Source organism: Nycticebus coucang, chromosome 5 (genome assembly GCF_027406575.1).
Source record: "Nycticebus coucang isolate mNycCou1 chromosome 5, mNycCou1.pri, whole genome shotgun sequence".
NCBI lineage: Eukaryota > Metazoa > Chordata > Mammalia > Primates > Lorisidae > Nycticebus > Nycticebus coucang.
This window is the reverse complement of record NC_069784.1, coordinates 127,129,181-127,154,524: the sequence shown is the minus strand read 5'-3', so window position 1 is coordinate 127,154,524 and position 25,344 is coordinate 127,129,181. Positions and strand designations below refer to the sequence as shown.

At 42.2% G+C, this 25,344-nt stretch overlaps 1 protein-coding gene and 1 non-coding gene across 6 annotated transcripts in view; both read right to left on the bottom strand.

Annotated features, from left to right (window-relative positions):
• The window catches only part of ARMT1 (acidic residue methyltransferase 1), a 205,892-nt gene that overhangs the window by 112,978 nt on the left and 67,570 nt on the right, over positions 1-25,344 (bottom strand). Inside the window, exon 1 of one of the 5 annotated variants that reach the window (XM_053592421.1) lies at positions 21,318-21,497. The exons of the other annotated variants lie outside the window; for them this stretch is intronic. Within the exon in view, the coding sequence (XP_053448396.1) occupies positions 21,318-21,401 (84 nt within the window). The 5' untranslated portion in view covers positions 21,402-21,497. Of the gene's footprint in view, positions 1-21,317; positions 21,498-25,344 lie in introns of those variants that run through there. 5 annotated transcript variants of the gene reach the window in all.
• LOC128587087 (U1 spliceosomal RNA) lies at positions 7,976-8,140 on the bottom strand. Its single transcript, XR_008380507.1, has one exon. It is a non-coding gene; the product is annotated as a U1 spliceosomal RNA (small nuclear RNA).

Below are 25,344 nucleotides of genomic sequence, written 5' to 3'. Positions count from 1 at the left end.
TGCCGTGGCCTCACACAGCTCACAGCAACCTCCAACTCCTGGGCTTAAGCGATTCTCCTGCCTCAGCCTCCCGAGTAGCTGGGACTACAGGCGCCCGCCACAACGCCCGGCTATTTTTTGGTTGCAGTTTGGCCGGGGCCGGGTTTGAACCCGCCACCCTCGGTATATGGGGCCGGCGCCCATTACCTATTAAAATTTTAAATGTAAATACCGTCCGCTGTAATGTGAATATGTCCCCCAAAAGTACATGTGCTGAAAATTGAATTGCCGTGTAACAATATTGGGAGGCGGGGTCTTTGTGAGGTAAGTGGGGCATGAGGGCACAGCCTTGTGAACGGATCACTGCCATTATCACGGGAGTGGGTTAAATACCACCAAAGTGGCTTTGTCATAAAAGTGAATTCTCCCTCCTTGTCCTTTTGCCTTCCGCCATGAGATGACCCTTACCAGATAACAGCATGATGCTCTTAGAACTGTGAGCCAAATACACTTTTCTTTATCAATCATTTAGTCAGTGGAATTCTGTTACAGCAACAGAAAACAGGCTAAGATGCCATCTGACCCAGCAGCTTCATTTTCCAATTATCTCCCCTTGAAAATTCATACCCCAATATGTCCATAGAGATATGTATAAGGATATTCACTAAACCATTATTTGTAATAGCAACAGGAAGGGAAGTGCTGGAAAATGTAAATTCCTGTTGTCAGGGAAATTGCCAAATGGAGACACTTTTATACCGTCAAACCCTATGCCACAAGTAGTGTGAGAAAGACCTGTGTGATCTATTTTTATTAAGTGATACATATATGGAAGTACAGATCCGTAGTTTGTCATATATTTGTTTTCTAAAACATAGACGAGAGGGAAAGTGTTATGTATTTTCTACAAGTATATTTAGAGACAAAGAGAAGTCTGAGAAAGCCCACGTCACCTGATGACAGCACTTACCTCTGGGGGTGACACCAGAATTAGAGCTAAGGGTGGGGAGGGCATGCTTTAATCTTTTAAGAAAGATGCCTTTAGGCATTGCTTGCATAACTAAATATAATTGAAAGGAAAGAAAAACTACTGGAAAGAAATATTCAGTGTGTCCATCTTTTGGCTATAGGATAGATTTTATTTTCTGCTTTATTATATGTCTTTATATTTGCCAATCTTTTACAATGACTATGCATTATGTTCAAAATCAGAATAAAAGTAAACATCCCCCTGCAGATGTAAAAAAAGAAACAAGGACAGACAAAACTCACCAACCCTGCTATTCTGTGTCTTTACAAAGAACACAGTGACAAAGAAACAACCTTAGGTAGTGTAGACTTGAACAGACGCTGGAGCTCACATTTCAGGGCGTGTGCTCCCCGTTAAGCCCTCCTGCAGTTCATAAAACTTTTTGAAAATTCTTCAACTTTTCCTGTAAGCACTAAACGATTTTTGCTTTAAAAAATTTTCTTACCCTGCTCAAAATGGCGCGATTAAATAAAAACTCATTCATTTGTCCTCACATGAGGACAATCTAAATTATTAGGTACCTCTCAACTAACCTATGAAGCAATTTTACATTAATTTGTGAGAGCCAACTACATATGATTTGATTCCGCTACTGGTATTATGATAATGATTGAAATTGCCTCACAGGGTGGCTCATAGTCTTTTTCAGAATAAAGGATGGATTCAAAGCTCAATGGCGTAAAGCAAAGATAAGCTTATTCGTCATTTAGTATACAATGCACCCAATTATCTGACCTAAGGACAATGTCTCGGGCCAGTCTTGCTACCATGGTATTTAGTTGTCCTATTATTCCACAGACAAAAAAATAAGAAGGAAATCACTGCCTGCCTCTGACATACAAAAGCTCCTAAATCTGTTCCATTCTCATCATCCTATCCCATAACCAATCTCTCCTTCATTCCAGCATCATTCCATACCTCATTGCACAATTGAATTACCACGGAGCTTCCATTATGATGGGAGGCTTTTCTCTCTCTCTCTCTCTCTCTCTCTCTCTCTCCCATTACCCTACTTCTTCCCACCAAGTAAAGTTTCTTTGCTAATGTACAGGACACAACTCAAGGCTTGCAAGGTACGTTTCTCCAACCTAATTATCCCTCTGTTCCATTTCTGGCTGTTCATCAGCTCTTCTCCCTACTCAGAAGGGCTTTCTTGGCCCTCCTGTTTGTCTCTGTTTTTTATCTGCACTTGGCTTCTGTGGTTCACTAGCGCCTGCAGGAGAGGGGAGGATGGGGGTGGGATGCAGAAAACGGATCCAAGTGTCTGCATCTGAGTAGTTATAGGAAGACATTCTGCATAAAACCAAGAATTGTGAAAACGTTGATCATGTTATTTTTACACTACTTTCCCATTCATTTTCTCCTGGACATCACTCTCACTCACTTAAAAAAAAAACAAACTCTTCTCACTCAGCAGCCCTATTGAAAAGTATGAGGTACTCCCAAATATTCTTTTTCTTTTAATTTTTTCTTTTCTTTTATTTTTTATTGTTGGGAATTCATTGAGGGTATAAGAAACCAGGTTACACTGATGGCATTCGTTAGGTAAAGTCCCTCTTACAACTGTGTCTTGCCCCCCACTCCCAAATATTCTTAATATGACTGTTCTACCAAAAGAAATTGAAATCTTCTTCCCATTGGACAGACAGGGGCTACAGTTAGAAAAACTTACGTATCAAATCTATGGGGATTTATTTTAAGTATTAGCCCTGATGTAATCCTAAACATATATATGTACCTATGCGTGTACATACATCCATCTGTATGTGTACATGTGTACATATACACACATGCACACATATACTGTACATGGCATCATGACTAATATTTACAGAGCCAGGAATTGTTCCTGGCCAGTGTTTATAATAACACTATGAGGGGGAGGTCTTCTTATCCCCTCGCCTAAAAATGAGGCAATCAAGGGCTAAAAAGGGAATTATATTGCCAATAGAAAACAATTAGTAGGAAGGAAGGAAGGGAGGAAAGGGAAAAAAACCACTAACAGCATATCTGGAAGCAATGATTGCTTTTCTGTACTTTACAGTTTAAAAACCAAGTGTAAAGTACGCCTAATGAATGAACACGTAAAATGTCCCAGCCACTGAAGGGGGCACTTTGGCATCTATGCCTATGATTCTATTCAAAAGTCTACATGAATATTTATGGTCTGCAATGTCCATCAACACAGGAATTATTAATAGTAATGACAGTACATCCATAAGGTGGGAATCTGGAAAATCAGTTAACAGAACCAGACTAAAGCTATTCGGAGCAACATAGGTAGATTTCAAAAACATATTTTTTTTTAATAAATTAGAGAAGAAAACTAATAGTATAACACAATGGACGCTTTAAAAGCACATGCTAAACAAAATGATGTATTTTCTATCAGTGTTAGTATGAATGTGAAAAGTATTTTTTAATGTTCTGAAGGATACTCATCAAACTTACATAAAACTTCCTCTGGAGAATGGGGGAAAGAGGATCAAGATTAGATACGGTCATCAAAGGGAATCGTCACTACATCTGTAATGTTCTAATTTTTAAAGGAAAATGACTATAATTTTAACATTAAAATAAATTTCTTAAGTACAAGACAGCTAAGAACATTTTTAAAGAGTCCAATTTTCTAGGGTCTCAGTGTCTCATCTTAATCTCCCTCCACTGCAGACTGAGAAACTGAATACTATGTTTGTGAATTCCTTATTGGCTGCAGAGACAACAGGAAATCCTGAACTTGAACCTCAGGATACACAAAGAAGAAGTAGAAAGAAGAACCACCAAGTTCCAGCCATACTTGGGATGCATTTGTTGTGCAAGTACACGTTTTACTACACGTGGCACAGAAAATTCATCATTAAAATAAATGGACTATAAATAATGTTATAGCTAAAATAAGGGTTAAAACAAGAATGCAATGATTTGTCCTGTTTTTGTTAACTGGCATTAACAAATCCAAATCTCTAACTCACAATGGACAAACCGGAGAGAGAAAACTTTCTAAATAACTTCTGTGTTGGACCAAATCCCCGTTTTGGCTTTCAGGGTGGTCCTGATCTCTGCTCAAAGAAAACACAACACAAATAATGCAGCGTCATCATTTCTAGCTGCCATTTCTTCTGGTAAAAGGGTTCACAGCATCTAGTGTGCACGAACTCCTTACAGTAACAAAGCTGCACAGTGGCCCATTGTGTAAACAAACGGCAAGGTGGCAGGAAATGTTAGCAATATGGAATCTCCCAGTGATTCATTTTAGAAGACGTCAAATAATTTCTAACCTTCCTATACGAATCTTTGCAAGGAGACAAAGAAAGAGCCACAATTAAGTTTTCTGAATTTTTTTTTCACTGCTTCGTTCCCAGAATAAATCAGATTAAAGGCAGATTTCAAACCTGAGACCATGGTGCTTAGCAACTCCAATGACTTCCCATGAGGGTGAGAAGAGCGTCCCCAACACACTCTTCAGGACAGATGTGTGCACTCTCCTGATTGGAGCCCCATCCTTTCTCATTCACCCTCGCTCCTTTAAAGAGAGTAGTGGGAGGAAGCCCGAAATGAAGGAGGGAATCAGAGGCGATTGAGGAAAATCATACACCTTCGTAGCAATCCTCTCGCTCTCCTGATATTGACAACTGAAAAGTCTTGCAAGCCGTTGTTCCTCTGCCCGGGGTCCTGTACAACTAGATCATCACACCTCTCTCCGACCGCACGGCTCTCTTTCAGCCTTCCTCTTGCACTAGCCCGCGCCTCTCCTCTCAGCACAGGCTAAGGAACAACTTGTGTGGGTGATTAAGTAGTCAACATCTCCTTCCCTCAAAAGACTGGGGTGTTCACTACGTCACCCTACCACCTGCTCCGGACCTCACGATGTAAACACTCAAGTGAATGGACAGATGCTCTTTTTATCCATGTCCTGGTCCTCCCATCTGATTGACTCCTGCCATACCATGTATCATCAGCCCCTAGAGATGGCTGGTGTGGGAAGTCACAGGCTGCCCCACTATCAGGAAATAGCCTGCTATGCTCCATCTCAGAGGGCCCCAAAAACATTAACAAATCCAAAAGCATGGACATACAATGTAAGCATAAGCTCTTACAGAAGAAAAGTTGCCTTCTTTTTGACTCTGTGAATATTTTAGAACATACTTCTCCTGTACCCTGGCAGGGTCATAAACTAATGAGGCAAATCCCCACTTTCTAGTGTTTTCTGTAATCTTTACTATGTACAAAAGGCCTAGATTTCAGAAAAATAATTTCACCTTCCATTTAAAGCTACAGATCATCCAGGTGTAATGGTGGTGGCTCAAAGGTGTAATCCCAGCACTCTGGGTAGAGGATCACTTGAGGCCAGGAGTTTGAAACCAGCCTGGCCAACATAATGAGACTGTGTCTCTACAAAAAACAAACAAACTTTTATTATCTGAGTGTATTGACTCGAGCCTGTAAGCCGAGCTCAAGAGGCTAGGCAGGAGGGTGGCTTGAGCTAAGATCAGACCACTGCACTCCAGCCTGGCAACACAGCAAGACTCTGTCTCTTTAAAAAAAAAAAAGGAAGAAATCGAATAATAGTAAAAAGAAATTAAAGGAGGGAAACAATAAAAGGAAGCCAACAATGTCGCATTTGTCCTGTGAGCGCTAGAGGTGGACCACAATTTGCCTTGGCTTTTCCGGCAGATAACCATGAGTCACACAATTCACTGGGGTCATGAAGTTAAAGCAAACCAGTTGTTTGGTGACAGCATACCTATTCACTCTGAGAAATCATGACAAAGTTCAAAACCCACTAAACAATCTAACGCCATAGTGCCAAGCCCTCGTTTAGCACAAGCACTTCAACAACAGGGTCAGAGCAACACAGCCCAAGTAGAAGGGGGTGTCGGGTTCCAGCTTTTCAGCATAATTTTCAAGTAGAGCATAGAATAAACAAAATGCTTATTCTTTACCCAATCATTGGTAATACCAGTTGACCACATTCATTTATTTAGTGTAAAAAAAACTAGTTACCAAGGCCTGAATCCAGCTTCCTGCTGAGACCACTAAAATATATTCTGGGAGGTGGGTTTGGAGGCCTCATATATCTAACACTAACCAGCCAAGCTCTCAGGAGTCATGGAATCTCAGCTGATGCAGTAATTTTAAGGCATTTCAACAATGGGACTGAAAATAGCTCTGCCAACGCTTCATCCAAAAAGAAATGGTGACTTTTACCCTTTCCTTCCAACTCACTTTGTGCTGATCTAACCTTTCCGTTGCCACAAAGTGAGTAAATCCTTGGGAAATGCAGACCTAAACTGTCCCTCCACACCTACAAAAGCTGCCCTCAATAGACAAGGTAAGGGGAAAACGCCCTCAGGTATGTAAGTCTCTTCCCAATCATCCAAACCCACATTCCAGGGATTTCGCACCAATGGCCAATATCTAGCCTGACCTCCAATCACATGAAAAAAATTAAGTTTGTTGGGCGGCGCCCGTGGCTCAAAGGAGTAGGGCACCAGCCCCATATGCCAGAGGTGGCAGGTTCAAACCCAGCCCTGGCCAAAAGCTGCAAAAAAAAAAAAAAAAATAGAAAAAATTAAGTTTGTCCAAACATGCCACAGAGCATTCAGAACTATTTTGTGCTCAGGGTGCCTTCCTCCTCCTTCTGAAGTTTCTCCTCCATTTGGCAAAATTCTGGGCCCAATTCAAGAGTTGGAACTGGCTACTCTGTGAAGCCTTCCTAGGACACGTGGGCAAAATGTCTTTGTATCCCAGTTACCACTCCTGCCCCTATCCTCATCTGATTTATTTGTCTTGGTTAATATTTCTCTGATCATCTAGTCAGCAAAAAAAAAAAAAGAAAGAAAGAAAGAAAACAGAAGGCCACCCACAGTCCTACAAATCAGAGACAACTCTATTATATTTTGACACATTTCTGTACAGTGTTTTCCCTCTAAATATATATCGTGTGATTTGGGTTTTTTTTAAAAAAAAAAAAACAGAGTCTTACACAGTATTGAATACTGTGGTATCAGCCTAGCTCACAGCAACCTCAAACTCTTGGGCTCAAGCGATCCTCCTGCCTCAGCCTCCCAAGTAGGTGAGACTACAGGTACCCACCAGAATACCTGGCTAATTTTTTCAATTTTTAGGAGAGATGTGGTCTCCCTCTTGCTTAGGCTGATCTAGAACTCCTGAGCTCAACTTATCTTCCCTCCTCGGCCTCCCATAGTGCTAGCATGATGGGCATGAGCCACCATGTCCAGCCAATATTAATATTTTTCCAAGTGTTCTTCTAAAATGTCAACATTTAGACAACAGTCCACCACAAACCTGTCCTTTGACTACTTTCACTGTTCAACACATAGTTTTCTTTCCAACTTGTCACTATTGTAAATTTGTTAGAATTCTGACTGTTTCCTTAGGATAAATTCCTGGAAGAGAAGTAACTGGGTCAAAAGGAATAAAAGTGCAAGGATTCTGGGTGGTGCCTGTGGCTCAGTGGCAGGGCGCCGACCCCATATACTGAGGGTGGTAGGTTCAAACCCCGCCCCAGCCAAACTGCAACAAAAAAATAGCCAAGCGTTGTGGCAGGCGCCTATAGTCCCAGCTACTCGGGAGGCTGAGGCAAGAGAATCTCCTAAGCCCAGGAGTTGGAGGTTGCTGTGAGCGTGATGCAACGGCAGTCTACCGAGGGCAATAAAGCGAGACTCTGTCTCTACAAAAAGGCTGTGGTTCAAGGAGTAGGGCACCAGCCCCATATACCAGAGGTGGCAGGTTCAAACCTGGCCCCGGCCAAAAACTGCAAAAAAAAAAGTGCAAGGATTCTAATACATATTGCACATAAAGTAACACCAATCACACCCCACTGATTAATCAGTCCCTTCTTGATAATTCCATATCCCTTTGAAGATGCACATATTATATTTACCACATGAACAATAATAGTAACAGTTATTTATTTATTTATTTTTTTGTTTGTTTTTCTTTAAGGGGAAAGCGCGAACGCAGTCCCCCACTACCACAAATTATGCAGTCGAGTTTCCCACATTTGGGGAAATCGCAGGGGTCAGCACATCCGGAGTGCAATGGATAAGCCTCGCCCTGGGAAAACCACCTTCGTGATCATGGTATCTCCCCTGCCAGGTTAAGTATAGTAACAGTTATTTTTTAAGAATATAATGTATGTAGACACAACATAAGCACTTTACCAACACTACTGCATTCAATCCTTACAATGATTTTTACAAGGGATGAGGAACTCAGGCTTCTCCAAAGACCTGTAGGCCGGACTGGCAGAATCCACAAGTGTACCTGGTCCTGACACCCATTCCTTCACCCTGAGGTCTGCATTTGTTTTTGTCTGACACCTATCAATATAAGTCAATAGAACAAATTTGGATCTTTATGTGAAGATTATATATAATACTACTGTACATATTAGGGAGAAAGAAGACAAGAATGTCCATAGGTTGTCCCGGAAGGAGAAGGAAAAGGAAGAAGGGGTAGATGAGGGCAGGGGGAGGGAGGAGGAGGAGGAAGAGGCAGCTTGGTCTAAACGTTCATCCTCTGGGCCAAGATAGTCCTCACCACACCCACCGCACCCACAGAAACTTTCCTCACCTAAGGGAGAAAGGGAGTACGGAAAACAACCGCGGTAAGTTACCTTGAATAGAGAAGAAGGCTTTTTTATTTTGGAGACAGAATCTCGCTTTGTTGCCCTCAATAGAGTGCCATGGTGTCATAGCTCATAGAAACCTCAAACTCTTGGACTCAAGAGTTCCTCTTGCCTCAGCCTCCCAAGTAGCTGGGACTACAGGTGCCCGCCACAACACCCGGCTATTTTTTAGAGACGGGGTCTCGCACTTGCTCAGGCTGGTCTCGAACTCGTGAGCTCAAGCAATCCACCCATCTTGGCCTCCCAGAGTGCTAGGACTATAGTCAAGAGCCACCACGCTGGGCCCAAAGATGACGTACAGAGAGGAGATAGTGTCTCCTGAGTCTAAAATGAGCAGTTACCAAAATTTTCATTTTGGGTAAGCCACATGGTCTGGAAACTTTATACTCATTGTAGATGTAGTGTCTATACCTCAGCACCCACCAGGGAGACTAGCATTTGTAAATACCTAAAGAACACTGTTATATGAGCAAGAAAGTAACAGAAACAAGCTAAGCAGCCACTGCTTCAGATTCTGTAAATAAGAGTACCAGAAAGTTTATTCCTTTAGAGAAGTGACTTCTGTAAGGTACAGTTTAATACACTCCAGCCTTTACAGATGAATGTTAAGAGAAATCTTCATACGAAGAAAGAGTCTGAAGCTATGAATCTAACAACAAGCTAATAACTAAAATCTACAGAGAACTCAAATGAATCAACAAAAAAAGAGAAAACAGTCCCATTTGTAAGTGAGCAAGAGACTCGACTAGAACTCTGTCTGCAGAAGACAGACAAATGCCCAACAAACACATGAAAAAATGCTCATCTTTAAACACCAGAGAAATGCAAATCAAGACCACCCCAAGATATCACCTAACCCCAGTGAGAATAGCCCACATCAAAAAATCCCAACGCACAGATGCTGGCATTGATGTGGAGAGAAGGGAACACTTTTACTCTGCTGGTGGGATTGCAAACTAATACAACCTTTATGGGAAAAAAGTATGGAGAATCTCAAAAAAGCTAGCCTTCCATTTGATCCTGTAATTCCATCACTAGGTATCTACCCAGAAGAAAAAAATCATTTTGCCATAAGGACATTTGCACTAAAATGTTTATTACAGCTGAATTCACAACCACCAAGACATGGGATCAAATCAAGTGCCCATAATACATGAATTGATTAATAAACTGTGGTATATGCGTACCATGGAATACTATTCAGCCATTAAAAAGATAGAAATTTTACATCTTTTGTATTTACCTGGGTGGAGTTGAAAAATATTCTCATTGTGAAGTATCACAAGAATGGAAAGGCGGGTATCCAATGTACTCAATGCTAATATGAAAACAATAGCCAGACAACTACCTGAACACACGAGAGAAAATCACAGTTATATCCAAATGGGGAGAGGGGCAGGAAGGAGGGTGACAGGTAAGCTTTCACCTAATGGGCACAATGTAAAGGTATACAGCACACCCCCTGGGTGAAGGGCCCAACTGCAACCTGGACTTAGCCTGACAAATGCAAGCAATGTAACCTAATCATTTGCATGCTCGTATGAATCTGAATTTTTAAAAAAGAGTCTTCAATTAAAGACCCTATTCGTATGTCATAATGCATACGAATAACCATTTATAAACAATTTATACTTGTTTTGAAGGTCTTTGCCCTAAGCGGAGTGGGCTGGTCATGAGTTCTGAGTATGTGAATAAGTACTAACTTAAGCAAAGGCTACTTTTTAGTCATCTCAGCTGCTATAACAAAAATACTATAGACTGGGCAGCTTAAACAAGACATTTCTTTCCACAGTTCTAGAGGCGGGAAGGCCACCATCAAAGTGCCAGCAGACTGGTGCCTGGTGAGGGCTCTCTTCCTGGTGTGCACACGGCCACCTGTGTTTTCACCTGGCCAAGAGAGATATAGCTCTGATCTCTCTTCATCTTCTTACAAAGACAAACGACAGTTTCCAACAGGCTCGCATGAATTCCATAGGGCAGGAACAAGTAAAGTACATACACTTGGGAGTCCAGGGAGCACCAGGGATGGAAGCAGCTGGTCTACGTTCTTATCATCAGTTAATCACTCTCATTTCTTCCTACTCCTTAATCCATATCCATCTGTCAATTTCAAGCCTGGGACCTTCAGGGAGTCCTCCAGGAAGAACAGTTCTGCCTCCACTGTGCCTTCTCCTACATCTAGGAGAGGCTTCCTCTAATTTATTCACCATCATAGAGGCCACTTATGCTTCGTATTTGCCAGAACAGTACAAATGTCTAGCTTTAGTCCAAGCACTCTCATGAACTAATTCTATTTTCTGTTTTATCCCCGCCCCTCCTTTAATGGGATTTAGAGAAGCAGGTGTAAATATATGTAGTTAGTCCACTATCTTGAGCCAAAAGCCCATATCAGATATATTAATGCTCCCATTTTCACAAAGAAGACATCAAAGCCTAGAGGGCATAAAAAATTTTCACAAGGTTTCACATGTGGCAAACGATGGGGTTGGACTTGAATCATATCTTCTAACATGTGGCCTAAGGCTTTCACTCAAGATGTCACAAAAGATGCATTCATAAATCCCTTCCATTATTTACAACCAGAAAAGAAAATTATATCTCCAAATAAACAGATATAAATTTTATCCTGAAACATCTATTGTTCTTTTTTTTCATGAACTCTCAGAGAGCCCAGCATTCAATTTGGTACAACAATTTTATGCCATTTTCCTGGCACATCTAACTCCACTTGCACTGGATGGCTTCTAATTCCTTCTCTCTCTCTTCACCTCCCCCCCCCCAACAGCTTTATGTGTGTATTATAAGCTTCCTCAAATTATTTTGGAAATTATCATTAGTCCATTAAGAGCTCTTCAAAATTTGAAGTGGAAATGAACCTTAAAACATAAACAAACCAAACCCAGAGAGATTAAGTGATGTGCTTAAGATAATAAAGTCAGTTCATTTCAGAGTCTAGAATACCCAGGTCTCTGATTCCCAGGTTAGTATTCGTTACCAGCCAACACATATTTTCTCAATGCATTAACACATTGATGAGGCCAAGGCTAATGCTCGCAATCCTAGCAGTCTGGGAGGCAGAGGTAGGAGGATTGCTTGAGGCCACGAGTTCAAAGACAGCCTGAACAAGAGCAAGACCCCATCTCTACAAAAATTAGAAAATTCAGATAGGTGTGGGGGCACATGCCTGTAGTCCTAGTTACTTGGGAGGCTGAGGCAGGAGGATCCCTTGAGCCTAGGAGTTTGAGATTACAGTGAACTTGATGAGGCCACTGCACTCTAGTCTAGATGACAGAGGAAACACTCTGTCTCAAAAATAAATTAATTGATTGATTCTCTTTCTGGCCCTAATAAGAAGAATGTATTCTTTTCATATCTCTTCAGTTGCCCTGGCTGCTCGCCTCCAGCCACAACATGGTAAAATTCAATGTTAATTTAAAAATTCCTTTCCACCTCTCCCTGGAAAATTTCTTCCTTCTGTGGCCCTCCTTGATCCGTGACCTTGAGAACCAATTCCATACTGACGACCCTGAACACAGGATGACTCCCCAGCCTGAACCTTTCTTTCAGATTCAGGATCTGCATGTTTGACTGCCTAGGGGGTACAGCTTGGACACCACACAGGTACCTCCCACCCAACGTGTCTAAAAGTCGATACGTGCTAACTTCCCCCCACCCACCTTTTCTTGGGGTTCTCCATCCTAGCAAGCAGGAGTCAGCATGTGCCCAGTTCCTCAAGCTGAAACCTTTACAGTCTCCCACACCTGGTGCTCCTGCTTTGTAGATTCTCACACCCAACACTCTCAACCTCCCCACCCACCAGTTGGAGGTTATCACAGTAGCCTCCAAACATCAAATTTATGTCCCCCCAAGCCTCTAGTCTGTCTCCCACCCTGTAGCCAAGACCTTGTTTGCAAATGCCTAACTGCTCAATGCAGGGCTACTCTTGCCATTTTCCAATGGCCTCCCTCTGCCCTGAGGATCAAATCCCAACTCCTCCAAAGTCCTTCATGACCTGACCCCTGCTTATCTCACCAGCCTCATCTCCAACCACTCTTGTCACATCTCTGTCCTGTCCAAGTCCACTCCAGCCATCCTGGCCCTGTGCAGTTGCTTGAATGGACAGCGCCCCTTCCCAGCCCACAGTCTCCACATACATGTTCCTCTGTGGGTGGAGAGACAGCGTCCAACAACCCCAGCCCCAGCCCTTTGCCTTAGCTACCTCCTACTCACCTTCCATAGCTCAGCTTAAATTTCCCTGCCTGGGAGTAGATGGCCCTGACCACCAAATCCAGGGGACACTTCCTATTTCTGACCTGACTTGACCTCCCTTTGGCCTCAGATACATGAAGAGCTCTCTCCTGGGAGCCCTTCCTCGCCTCTCACACCTCCACCTTCTCCTGATCATCTCTCCTTTCTCTTCCTTGTCTGGCCTTGTCCCCAGCCCTCTCATAGCTTATCTTTTCCCTCCTACTCCACAATTCAATCCTGCTCTTCCTCATCAGTCACTACATCCTCATTGGCCAACTCCACACCCTCCTGAGATCTCAACTACTTTGAGAATCTGATGGCACCTCTAGCTAGAAAGTCACATTTCCAACTGGCGTGACCATCACCTGCATACCCTGCTGGCACTTCAAGGTCAGCACCACCTCCTGACCACCTCCACCACTGCCCCAATAACCACAGCAAAACCTCCCCTCCTTCCTTCCCCCTTCTTTGCTAGAGCACCCCTGCAATTGCATTTGCTTCCTTGTGTCTTAAGATCCTTATCTGAGACCAGGGATTCAACTGTGCTTGCCTTCTTCCTTTATAAAACTTATTTATTACCAATTATTATTTACCTAAATAAACTGTAAGCTCAATAGGTGGAATGAGAACCTTCCACTTTGTAACCCCATTGATTGCCTGGCACATATATATTCTTTTAAATTTTTCTTTGAATCCTACAGAAAAGTTGCAAGAAAAATCCCGTGAACTCAAATATATGTGTATACGTTTCATTTAGATTCACCAATTGTAAGAACATTCTGCTATATTTGGCTTATTCCTTTTTCTATGTGTATATGACAATGTGACTGTTAAATCATTGGTAAGCAATTTATAGGCACTGTGGCCCTTTCCCCCTAAATACTTCAGCTTGCATCTCCAACAAACAAGGACATTCTTCTTCATACAACAATCAGTTGCAAAAATTTAACAATGATTCTAAATTATCTGTCAGTTAACCAGATAATATTTATTCCTTAGAGCAGCTGTGGACGCATTGCCTACGGTTGGCAAGCACCTTTAGCCTATTGGATGTGGAAGAGTTGCTCAGCCTTTCTTTGTCTTTCATAACATCAGTAATGAAATAAGCTGACGTGAGGCTCCTTCTGTGATGCACTGAGGAACAAGCATCTTCCACAGAATCATCGAGAATGCCAAAAATGATTAACCTGAACCCAACTCTGAGGAAGCATTAGATAGACCCGCGCGGAAGAAGATTCCACAAACTGCACATCCAGCTCACCCCACCTGACGACCTGGTGTTGCTCTTGCCCTTTCCAAGAGCACTCCCTTCCAGAGTCACCCAGATTCAGGAGGTCCACTCATGGGAGAGCCGAACCTCCCCACTCTGTCCTCACCCCCATTCAATCGCTACCTGCTTAGCCTGCTTTATTTTCTTTTCAAAGCATTTACCATTCTCACAAGTTACCTTGTTTATCTGTTTACTTTTTTATTTATTTCTCCCCCTAAAATATAACTTTTATGGAGAGTGAGACCTTTTTTTAAAACAGTGCCTGTTTTGAAATCAGCACTCATTTTATAGCTCCTGAAGGAAAGAATTTCTGTATCTTCAGTGCCTTACAGAGGGCCAAAGTCTCAATAAATGTTTGCCGAAAGGGGGGCTAGTACCAAGCATGATTCACCAAGCAGAATATCTATGGTTTATACTTCCTCCTAAGTTCTCATTTTTGCTTACTCCAAACATTCACAAGATTTCTACAGCAAGAAATCTTTTTTTTTTTTTTTGCAGTATTCTACTATTCATTTCTTTTACCCTGAAGTAGAAGAGGCTTAGGGAAATGTGGCAATTACAGCCAAGTCTTAAAATTGTTCCCCTTTGCACTGACATTGAGGTTAGACTAAGATGACCTTAAAATGCTGAAAAGTGCATTTGTATTGAAAATTAGGAAGGAAAATTAAAGGGGAAAAGAATAAGGGTAAATTCAGTCAATGAAAAGGAAGTCATTTCCCTTACTCAGAAATATAATTCAGGTATTTATTTTCATGAAACCAACACACCCCCTACTGCATTAAGGAGGAAACCTGCAAACTTAATTTTATAATCAACATTTATAAATTTTATAAAATTTAAAATATTTTATTTAATCAATGTCTAAAGATGTAGATATAAAAGCTAGAATCAATCAATAGCTGTGCTTGTATCAGTAAGAGAAAGAGTGAGGTGCTACTGGTCAGCCTCAGCAATGCTTTTGAACTTCTCTGCCTTAGATCAAAGCTACCAGAGCACTAATTTCAGAGAAAAAAAAAAAAAATTGGAAGCAAAACAAAGAAATAAAGAAACCTTGGGCAAAAGAACATAGCATAAATAATTCTAGTACAGCAAACGTTACTCCCTTTTTCAATGAAAAAAAAAGTTTAAGTTGTCCTTGAACATGGAAAAAATAAGTCTTTGTAATTAGTCAACTTAATGCAAGCACAGACTAGGAGAATTCACTACTGTTTGAAGCACGCTATCCATCGTGTTTGATCACACTAAGTAAATACGCAGTCTCTGTAAAATATGCAAAGAAAAACCTACTCTCTCCTGTGTTCAGAAAGTTCTCTCCTACCTGCTCTTTGAAGGTTTTTTATCTCATGCCTGCATTCTGAAGCCAAGTGGTCAAAATGTAGAGACCAAGAGAAACCAAACATGAACGTTAAAACAAAGTTGGCTGTGTAAATAAATTAACTGTTTATCATTTATTTTATTTTTTTATTTATTTATTTTTTTTTTAGAGACAGAGTCTCACTTTATGGCCCTTGGTAGAGTGCCGTGGCATCACACAGCTCACAGCAACCTCCAGCTCCTGGGCTTAAGCGATTCTCTTGCCTCAGCCTCCCGAGCAGCTGGGACTACAGGTGCCCGCCATAGCACCCGGCTATTTTTTGGTTGCAGTTTGGCCGGGGCTGGGTTTGAACCCGCCACCCGCGGCATATGGGGCCGGCGCCCTGCTCAGTGAGCCACAGGCGCCACCTATCATTTATTTTTAAATCTTTTTGTTCTGAAAGAGTTTTAGAGAGTTTCTGTATGCCCCTTATCCAGCTTTCCCCTTTGTTAACAACTTACATAACTGAGGTTCATTTATTAAATTAACATTTCTATACTACTACCAGCTAAACTACAGACCGTGTTCTAATTTCACCAGTTTTTTCACTAATGTCCTTTTTCTTGTCTAGGAATCAATCCAGGTTCCCACACATTGCATTGAGTTTTCATTTCTCCATCGTCTCCTCCAAGGGTGACCTTGACACTTTCAGAGATTACTGGTTGGTATTTTGTAGAATGTCCTTCAAGCTGAGTTTGTCTAATGGCTTCTCACGATGAGTAGTCATGATTTAGTTTTAATAGTATAAAGCCTTTTTACGTTTTTAAGAAAGGAAAACATCTAATTACTCATCTAATATAATCCTTACCAAGACTGCACTTTCCAGGCTTTTGCCCAGCAGATTATTTCACAGTCTAAAGGTATTTATTCCCTTAGGTAAAGGGAAAAAGTTTACTCTGCTAACTCTTATGGCCGTATCTCAAATATTTTATATATTTTTATTCTTCACAATGACTTAACCAAGTATGCATTTGGGCATTTTTAACAGCTCTCTTACCAAATTTTTGTCTGGCTCATTTGCCAAATCCTAAGAGGAATGTTAAAAATAGTCTCTTTCTGGGCGGTGCCTGTGGCTCAGTCGGTAGGGCGCTGGCCCCATATACTGAGGGTGGCGGGTTCAAACCCAGCCCCAGCCAAACTGCAACCAAAAAATAGCCGGGCGTTGTGGCGGGCGCCTGTAGTCCCAGCTACTCGGGAGGCTGAGGCAAGAGAATCGCTTAAGCCCAGGAGTTGGAGGTTGCTGTGAGCTGTGTGAGGCCAAGGCACTCTACCGAGGGCCATAGGGTGAGACTCTGTCTCTACAAAAAAAAAATAGTCTCGTTCTTTGTGGATTTATCTATGCGTGCCTATAGATTTTTACTTCTGTCAATTTTTGTCTTTTTTTTATCTTGAGTCTATATTATGAGGTACACACACACTTAGAATCATTACAAGTTCTGATGAATGAAATTTTTTAGCATTATGTAATGACTCTCTTTACCTCTAGTAATGCTTTTTTGCCTTAAAAGTATTTTGCACAATCTTGAATTAGCTAATCAGCTTTATTTTGGTTATTTGCCTGATATGTCCTTTTATACACTTCTGATTTCAACTCTCTCGTATCCTTTTGTTAGATGTGTTCTTTATTAATACCATGTACTTGGATTGTTATCACGTGACCTGCCAATTTTTGTCAGTTAACTGAGCATTTTGTCTACATCTGTTTATTGTAATTGCTGATATATTCGTATTGCTCTCAACTATCATTATGTGTTTTCCTTGTTCCTTCTCTTTCTGTTTCTTTTTCTTTTCATTTTTGGAGTTTTTTTGGGGGGGAGGGAGGAGCAAAGGAAGATTTAGGGGGATTTTTCTTTATACCTATGATAAAGAGACTTCTGACGTAAATTTACACGAAGACATGTGACTAGAGTCAGATTTTTTTCTGAGATCTGATATTGATAAAAATAAGTAGCAATAACAACAATAAAAAGAAATAGAGCAAACCAGAAGAGAGAGGAAATGATTCATTAAAAAGCGGAAATGGTTACCACCTCACATCCATTAGAATGGTTACAATAAAAGAGAAACACAAAAAATAACAAGTGTGGGTAAGAGTGTGGAGCAACAAAAACTTGTGCGTTGGTGGTGGGAATGTGATATGTGCAGTCACTGTGGAAAACAGTACGCCAGTTCTTCAAAAAATTAACAGAATTAGCACAGGATCCAACACTCCCACTGCTTGATACGGGCCCAAAGGAATTAAAAGCACAGTCTCAAAGAGATATTTGTTCACCCTTGTTCATATTACGGCAACATTATTTACAAGAGCCAAAAGGTAGAAACATCCCAAGTGCCCGTGGACAGATGAATCCATAAACGGGCCCATGGCATGTACATACAAAGGAATACAATTCAGCCTTGATAGGGAAGGAAATTCTAACACATATTTCAACAACATCTGGGAAGCATTATGCTAAGTGAAGTAAGCCAGTCACAAAGGACAGACACAGTATGATTTCACTTCAGTGGAGTACCCAAAAGAGTCAAATTCATAGTGAATTGGAAAGTGGAATGTGGAAGGAGAGAATGGGAAGTCATTCTTGAAGGAGGACAAAGTTTCAGTTTCGCAAGATGAACAAGTTGCTAAAGATGGATGTTGGCAACGGCTGCACACCAGTGTGCATGTACTTACTGTCAGTAAATTATACACATACAAATGGTTAAGATGATAAATTCTGTGCTATGTGTATTTTACACAATTTTTTAAAGTGGAAATGGTAACAGGAAAAGAAAAACAAACTTCACTTCCTTTATAATTGTCTGTGACCAACCCTCCGTCTTTTGCTTTGAGGAACTATGGCTGTTGCTATTGACATCGACCTCTCACAACAATCCCATCAGACAGTTACTCCAATTAACCACCAGAGAGGAGAGGAAAGAGACTCGCTCAAGTTCCCAACTCCCACTGGACTGGAGCTCCAAGCCAGTGATTTAGGTCCTCTGGGTAGGGGAAAACGCAAAGCAATGTAGCCTGCAAGCCACCATACACCCGTGGCCTCGGACACAAAATCCAAGCACTTTGCACTAGCTTGGGTTTTTGCTGACCATGGACACTACTTTATAATTTGGTTACAGTTTTCACTCAGTGGGAGTATTTCAAATGCACAACTAAGCTATGCTGTCCACTGAAAGCTTTGTTTGTGAATGTCCCTCAAAGCGTATCTCTATCCTCCAGGCTTGAGCAGCTCTGCTTCAACTCCCACGGTATCGCTCTTAGTATCTGGCACATTTTCTGCCTAGCAAAGCTCTGCTGACAATTTGATAATAGATAAATCCAACTTGAGAAAAGTTCAGCATTAAATGTGGCTCGTGGGTGACACTGGTGAAAGAGTAATCTTTTATATGCCTGGGGGTTTTTTTGATGGCAAGTTATTTCTTGGTTCTTTATCGAGAACAGGGACTGTATCAAATTCAGTTTTGTCTCCTTAGTCCCTCAATAAACTGATTGCTGAGGGGGTGGCTGAGGTGTCGATAATGGGTATTGGGGAAGGTGGTAGCAGTGGATGGTAGTGGTGTTGATACCAAAGCAAACTCCAAAACATGTAAAAAATAATAATAGCTAATATTGAGAAGCACTTATTCTGTCAGACGTGCCATCGGGTGCCTTACATATATTAACTATAAAATGCCCAAACTGATAAAGGATGATGATTCTATATTTTAAAAGGAGAAACTAAAGTTCTGAGACAGTAACTTTTTTGACCAAGATGTCACAGATTAAGTAGTAACAGCAAGATTGTTTGAACTCAGTTTTTGTCCCAAACCTAATCCCTCAGACCCCACACTATTCTGCTTCTTCAGAAAATTGCATACCCTCACTGCTTTTTATTTTAATGTTTTTCAGTACAGCGTGGTAGGAAAAATACAAAACTTGCAAAAGAAAGATCCCTAAGTCCCTGCTCCATCACGTGAGCAAGACATTTCCTCCTGTATATAATGGGAAATTTCTTTATTTTCTACCTAAATTGTAAGGTTATCTCATACGAAGTGTTTTGCAAAGTGAAAATGTAATAGTAATAAATGTTGGCCTTTCTCCTTTTGTTCTCAACAAAGTTTGGTTTCTTCAAGTCAGTTAAAATCTTAGGCTTGATAGAAATTTTCCTTTGTGTAGGTAGTGAATTATTCTAAAATGTTTTATCTCAATCATTAAAATTACTTAATATGTTGCTTATTTGTTGCTAAAGAGGCAAAGGTACCTTTACAGTAGAAATATCTGGAAGATGCCACCAGTTCGGGGTATCACCAATAAAATAATGGGATAAGCTGATATTGTGTGCCTTTATGAAATATGTGTGATCTCCCTGAGATGGCATGCATGCTTCTGGAAGTACTGAGACACAGCTCTTCTTATATAGTATTCCTACCCAAATCTAATCAAGAACAACCAGCTAAACCTAGCCTACAAAACAACCCCGACTCTGAAAAAATGTTAGTATCATCATAGACCAAAAAAAAAGAAAAAGCTTAAGACTGTTCCTGGTTTAAAGAGACATACCGAGTAAATACAATGTGTGCTCCTAGAATGAAAAAAAATCGGTGACAAATGGCATAATTGGCGTAATTGACAAAATTTTAGTAGATGGTGTACATTATTAGACAATATTATTGTGGCAAAGCTAAATATCTTGATTTTTATCATTGTATTTTTGGTTACAGAATGCCTTATTCTTCAGAGATAACACATCTGAGTGTTTAGGTCTGAAGGATCATGATGTTTGTAATTTACTTTCCATGAGCTCCCCAAAAGTACAAATAATAGAACAATTTTTATATGGGCTAACAGTCTTAATTCATTGAAGACACTATGTTGGAATAAAAGGTAATAAAGTTAAATATGAAAATGTCAGGAGAAAGAAAAAATAGTTTTATTTGTATACGATAGTACTAATTTTCCACAAATATGCCAGGAATGAGAGAAATCAAAGTATAAGTCAGATGTAAAAGCAACGTTCAAAGGGGCTGAATGTTAGAAGAATTCTGGCAGCATGTTGGAGAATCCAGCCTGTGTTTTGAATCTAATATATCCCCCAGGATACACGTAGTGTGACTCCATGGAAGACACCTCTGAGGTTAGTAGTTCGACTCAACACAACTCTCCCCTCTCCAGCGGCTGCTCCTGACACAATACCCGGTTGGCCCCAAGGCCAAGTCCAGAGCTGGAAACTCAAACCGGCAGAGCCCGCCACGAATCGCCGCGCGTGAGCCGCATATCCCGGGCCTCAAAGTCCCCAAGGCCTAAGCAACTTCTGGGAATAAATGAGTGAATGGATCCAGCGACAACGGAATCATTGTTTCTGGAGTCGTTAACAACGAAAAAGACGAGCGACTTTACTCAGGGCTGGCTTTTATCCTACGACATTAGGTTTTCAAGAATCGCTCTGAATCACGTCTCAGCTAAGCAGGGAAACTTAGATGAAGGCATCGTTTGCTCCTGGGGTGACCGGAGGGACAGCAGTGGTGAGAGGAGCAGGGCGGCACGACCTGAAATTCACACGCACTTCACACACTCACAGCCTGCGCGTCACACCTAAAATCGGCGGGGTCGGCAGTGCCCATCCACTGCCCACGTAGGGGACGCACCTGCTCTGAAGCTCCCCTCGCATTTGGGAGGAAAGGGGCGCACATAGGGTCGCCTCTGCCACCCGCCCGGGGTCGTCCACCCCGGGCCCTCTCCCGCAGCTAAGGGACAGGTCTCCGGGACGTCGGTCCTGGCCACCCCGGCGCGCGGCCACAGAGACCGTACCTCGGGCGCCGGCGACGAGGCGCCAAAGGCGGCGCGGCTGGTCCCGTCCAGGCGCCCGGAGCCGGAGAGGCGGCCGCGGCTCATGGCGGCCGGAGCCCCGCGGGGCGCTCGGACCCGGAGCCGACCAGGAGCAGGCGGCGGCGCGGGGAGCCGGCGGGAGGCGCTGCCGTGTCGCCTGGGGCAACCGGTAAACACCGCGGGGAGGCGGAGGCGTCGGCCGCGCACCCGCCTCGGGGACGCGCCCGGGTCAGGGGACAGACTTGGGGACCCAGGGCAGAAGCTGAGCGGCGGACGCGGCCAGAGCGACCCGGGGTCGGAGGGGACGGAGGTCGGTCCTCCCGGTGGGACTTCCCGGTGGGACTCCACCGTGAGCCCAATTCCAGGCCTCCTGCTCAGGCCGGGGACAAGGGCAGGGAGCCGGCAGGGTTATCCGGGCAGGCGTGCGTGAGGTTCGCAGGAGCGTTCACAAAGATGATCGGTGCATTTATTTAGCGTTGACTGTGTGCAGATGCGTCCGTGAGCTCCAGGGCTGTCTTTATAGCTGGGCAACATGCGTGTTTGCACAGGCCCCGGTCCTGCGCTGGGTGTAACAAGCTGCTGTCCCAGTCTTGACATTCTAGGCACGGAGTCCCGCACTTGCATTTTGTACTGGGCTCCGCAGGTGATGTTTCCTGTCCTGACGCCTCCTCAACAACCCCGCAAGGAACTATAAGTGATTGTATAGCACTAGTGTTGGCAACAGCCTCGGCTTCTCTTAAACATGTGTGTTCTCCCTGAGCTGTTACACGTGCTTCCCGAGATATGATTTCCTTAAATAAAACCAGAATATAAAGTGGATGTCAGAATAATCTATTTTTAAGATAAGGAAATAGTCACAGGGAAATGAAATAAATTGTCAAAGATATACAACCGGTAAGTGGTGGAGGGGCAATCAGACCCCAGACTGTGAAACAGAAGCTTAGAGGTGAGTAACCTCCCCAAAGTCCCACAGTCTGCAGCAAAACCTGAAGATGGAACCCACAATCACTTCACTTTAAAGCCCCTGATGGAACCGTATGAGGCTCAAAACCTAAATGAAATGGGCTGTGGCATCTTTTCTTGTATTCCAGCCCATCATCCTACCCACATGCTTATTTTCTCTGGGGATTTCTTGGTCTTGACAATGGCTTTCCATCTTGCAGTCACGTTGCCATATTTCCAATCCAGAATCACCTCAATATTTTCACTTGAAGCTACATTTTTTAAAAAGTTCTTAATGGGGGTGGCGCCTGTGGCTCAAGGAGTAGGGTGCCGGTCCCATATGCCAGAGGTGGCGGGTTCAAACCCAGCCCTGGCCAATAACAAAAAAAAAAAAAAAAAGTTCTTAATGGAAAATAAGTCTTTCCAGAAATCTCCTATTAATCGTATAATTTGTAGTAAGTGTGTTTTTGAGTTGCAGTTTTCCTTGCAGTAGAATCATTACAAACTTTTCAGATTTTCAGTGAACTGACACTTCCAGAGGAAACACAAAATTAATGAAAATTCAAGGCACTTGGAAAAGAACCAACCTGAGAAAGTCCCCTTTCCATTAACTCTAATCCGGTTGTTTCAGAAGTCCATGTTCTACGGTCTAATTCTGGTCACTTTGGTTAACCTGGAACTCTACTTTAGGAATGGAAGATAAGAATTTGTACAGCCTTTAAAAATTGGTGAAAAAAAAAACTGGTGTAAAACAAATTTGTCTCTGTGGAAAAGCAATGCACTTTTGTGCTTGGCTCACTCCTGCCCAGATGCCTTTGAGGTTTGGGGGGATGTCCAGACAGGAGCAAGTGACTCTTCAAGGCAGACTCTCATCTAATGATGGGATGGGATGATGTCAAGGGAAAGAGTGGGAGGACTCTGAGGTTGGACCCCAGAGGGCATGATACTTAGGAGCTGAGGGCAATCCACCTGCTTTAGCCTCCCAGAGTGCTAGGATTACAGGCGTCAGCCACCCCACCTGGCCAGAATTTTGTACCTTTCACAAATATGAGCCACTTTTATAAGGGCACTAATCTCATTCATGAGTGTGGAGCCCTCATCGCTTCCCAAACAACAAAGGCCCCACCTCTGAACACTATCATGTTGAGTATTATGTTCCAACATAAGAATTTGTGTGTGTGTGTGTGTAGGGACATTCAGACTACAGCAAGTTGTTTAGGAAACTATTAAAATCAAGCCTGCTCTTTTTTTTTTTTTATAGAGACAGAGTCTCACTTTATTGCCCTCAGTAGAGTGCTGTGGCCTCACAGCTTACAGCGACCTCCAGCTCCTGGGCTTAGGCGATTCTCTTGCTTCAACTCCCAAGCAGCTGGGACTACAAGTGCCTGTCACAACACCCAGCTATTTTTTGTTGCAGTTTGGCTGGGGCCGGGTTCGAGCCTGCCACCCTCGGTATATGGGGCCGGCGCCCAATGCACTGAGCCACAGGCACTGCCCCAAGCCTGCTCTTTTAATCACTCTTTACACAACTAAAAATGTCTTAGAAGAGCTTCCAGCAACAAGCTTTTAAACATAAGTCAAAAGCATCAAAAATTGTTATCATACAAATTTTCCTATGAGAAACATGGACATTTGTAAAGCAAACAAGGAAACAGACAAAAGGAGGAAACCAAAGTCATAAACTTATGACTCCACTAGAAAACCCCAAAATAGAAGCTCTATTCTGTGGCTAGAATAGATAGAGCCCTTCGTTGCCCTGAAGAGCTACTTCCCAGGCATTTTTATTGTCTCTGGTACCATGTTTATTACACATGTATTCCAACATACTGAGATTACAATGTAGTTCAGGATAACTGGAGTTGAGTACAGCCTGGAAACATAGAAAGACCTCATCTCTAAAAAAAATTAATAAAGATAAATAAAAATTAAAAAATAAAGGCCAGATTCGGTGGTTCATGTTTATAATTCTAGCACTCTGGGAGGCCAAGGTGGGCAGATCACTTGAGCTCTGGAGTTTGAGGCCAGCCTGAGCAAGGAGACGACCCCATCTCTACTAAAAAAATAGAAAACTTCACCAGGTGTGACAGGCACCTTGTACTCCCAGCTACTTGAGAGGCTGAGGCACGAGGATCACTTGAACCCAGGAATTTGATGTTACTATGAGCTATAATGACACCACAGCCTCTACCCAGGGTGACAGAGTGAGACTTTGTCTCAAAAAAAATTAAAACCTTAAAAATAAAAATAAAATAATAAATAATAAAATTAAATAAAGGTTTTAATTGTGTAAGATAAGCAAAATCCTTATCAAAAATGTGAAGTATACCCAGGATGATGTCACATGCCTGTAGGCTCGATTACTCAGGAGGCTGACGTGGGAGGATCAATGGGCCCGGTGTTCAAGGTTGTGATGAGCTGTGATCAAGTCACTGCACTCCAGCCTGGGTGACAGAGGCCCTCTTAAGAAAATGTACAGTACATTTCAAGGTATTTTAGCTGGGTAAATATAAGGTTCTAAAAACATCCATAAGTGCATATTTTCTAGACCTATACGATTTTTATTTGACTAGTTCAGTACTAATTCAGTTTCAACTGCTATTGCTTCAACTAGTCAAAAAGTTTTGTTACATGTAATTCCACTATTTATGACCTTACTAAAGTGATCTAACTGTAAAATAGCAAGTTTCGAATAGTATAATATTTTAGGAAAAATTCAGAGCAATAAATTGGGCTATCCATGTTCATATTTTTCTATGCTAAGGAGAGAGAGTACTTTCTGGCAAATTGCCAGAAGAACAACCTCACAATGAGTCTCTGTATAGGAAAAGTGTCAACCAGCCAGGAGGATTAAGGATAGTCTGGGGTGAAGCAGGAGCTGTAAGGCTCCTGGGCTGTGGACTGCTACCAGTCCATGGCCTGTTAGGAACAGGGCCACACAGCAGGAAGTGAGAGGCAAGCCGGTGAGCAAAGCTTCATCTGTATTTTCTTTTTTTTTTTATTAAAGAAAAGAATATATTTATTTTTTTATTTTTTTATTGTTAGGGATTCATTGAGAGTACAATAAGCC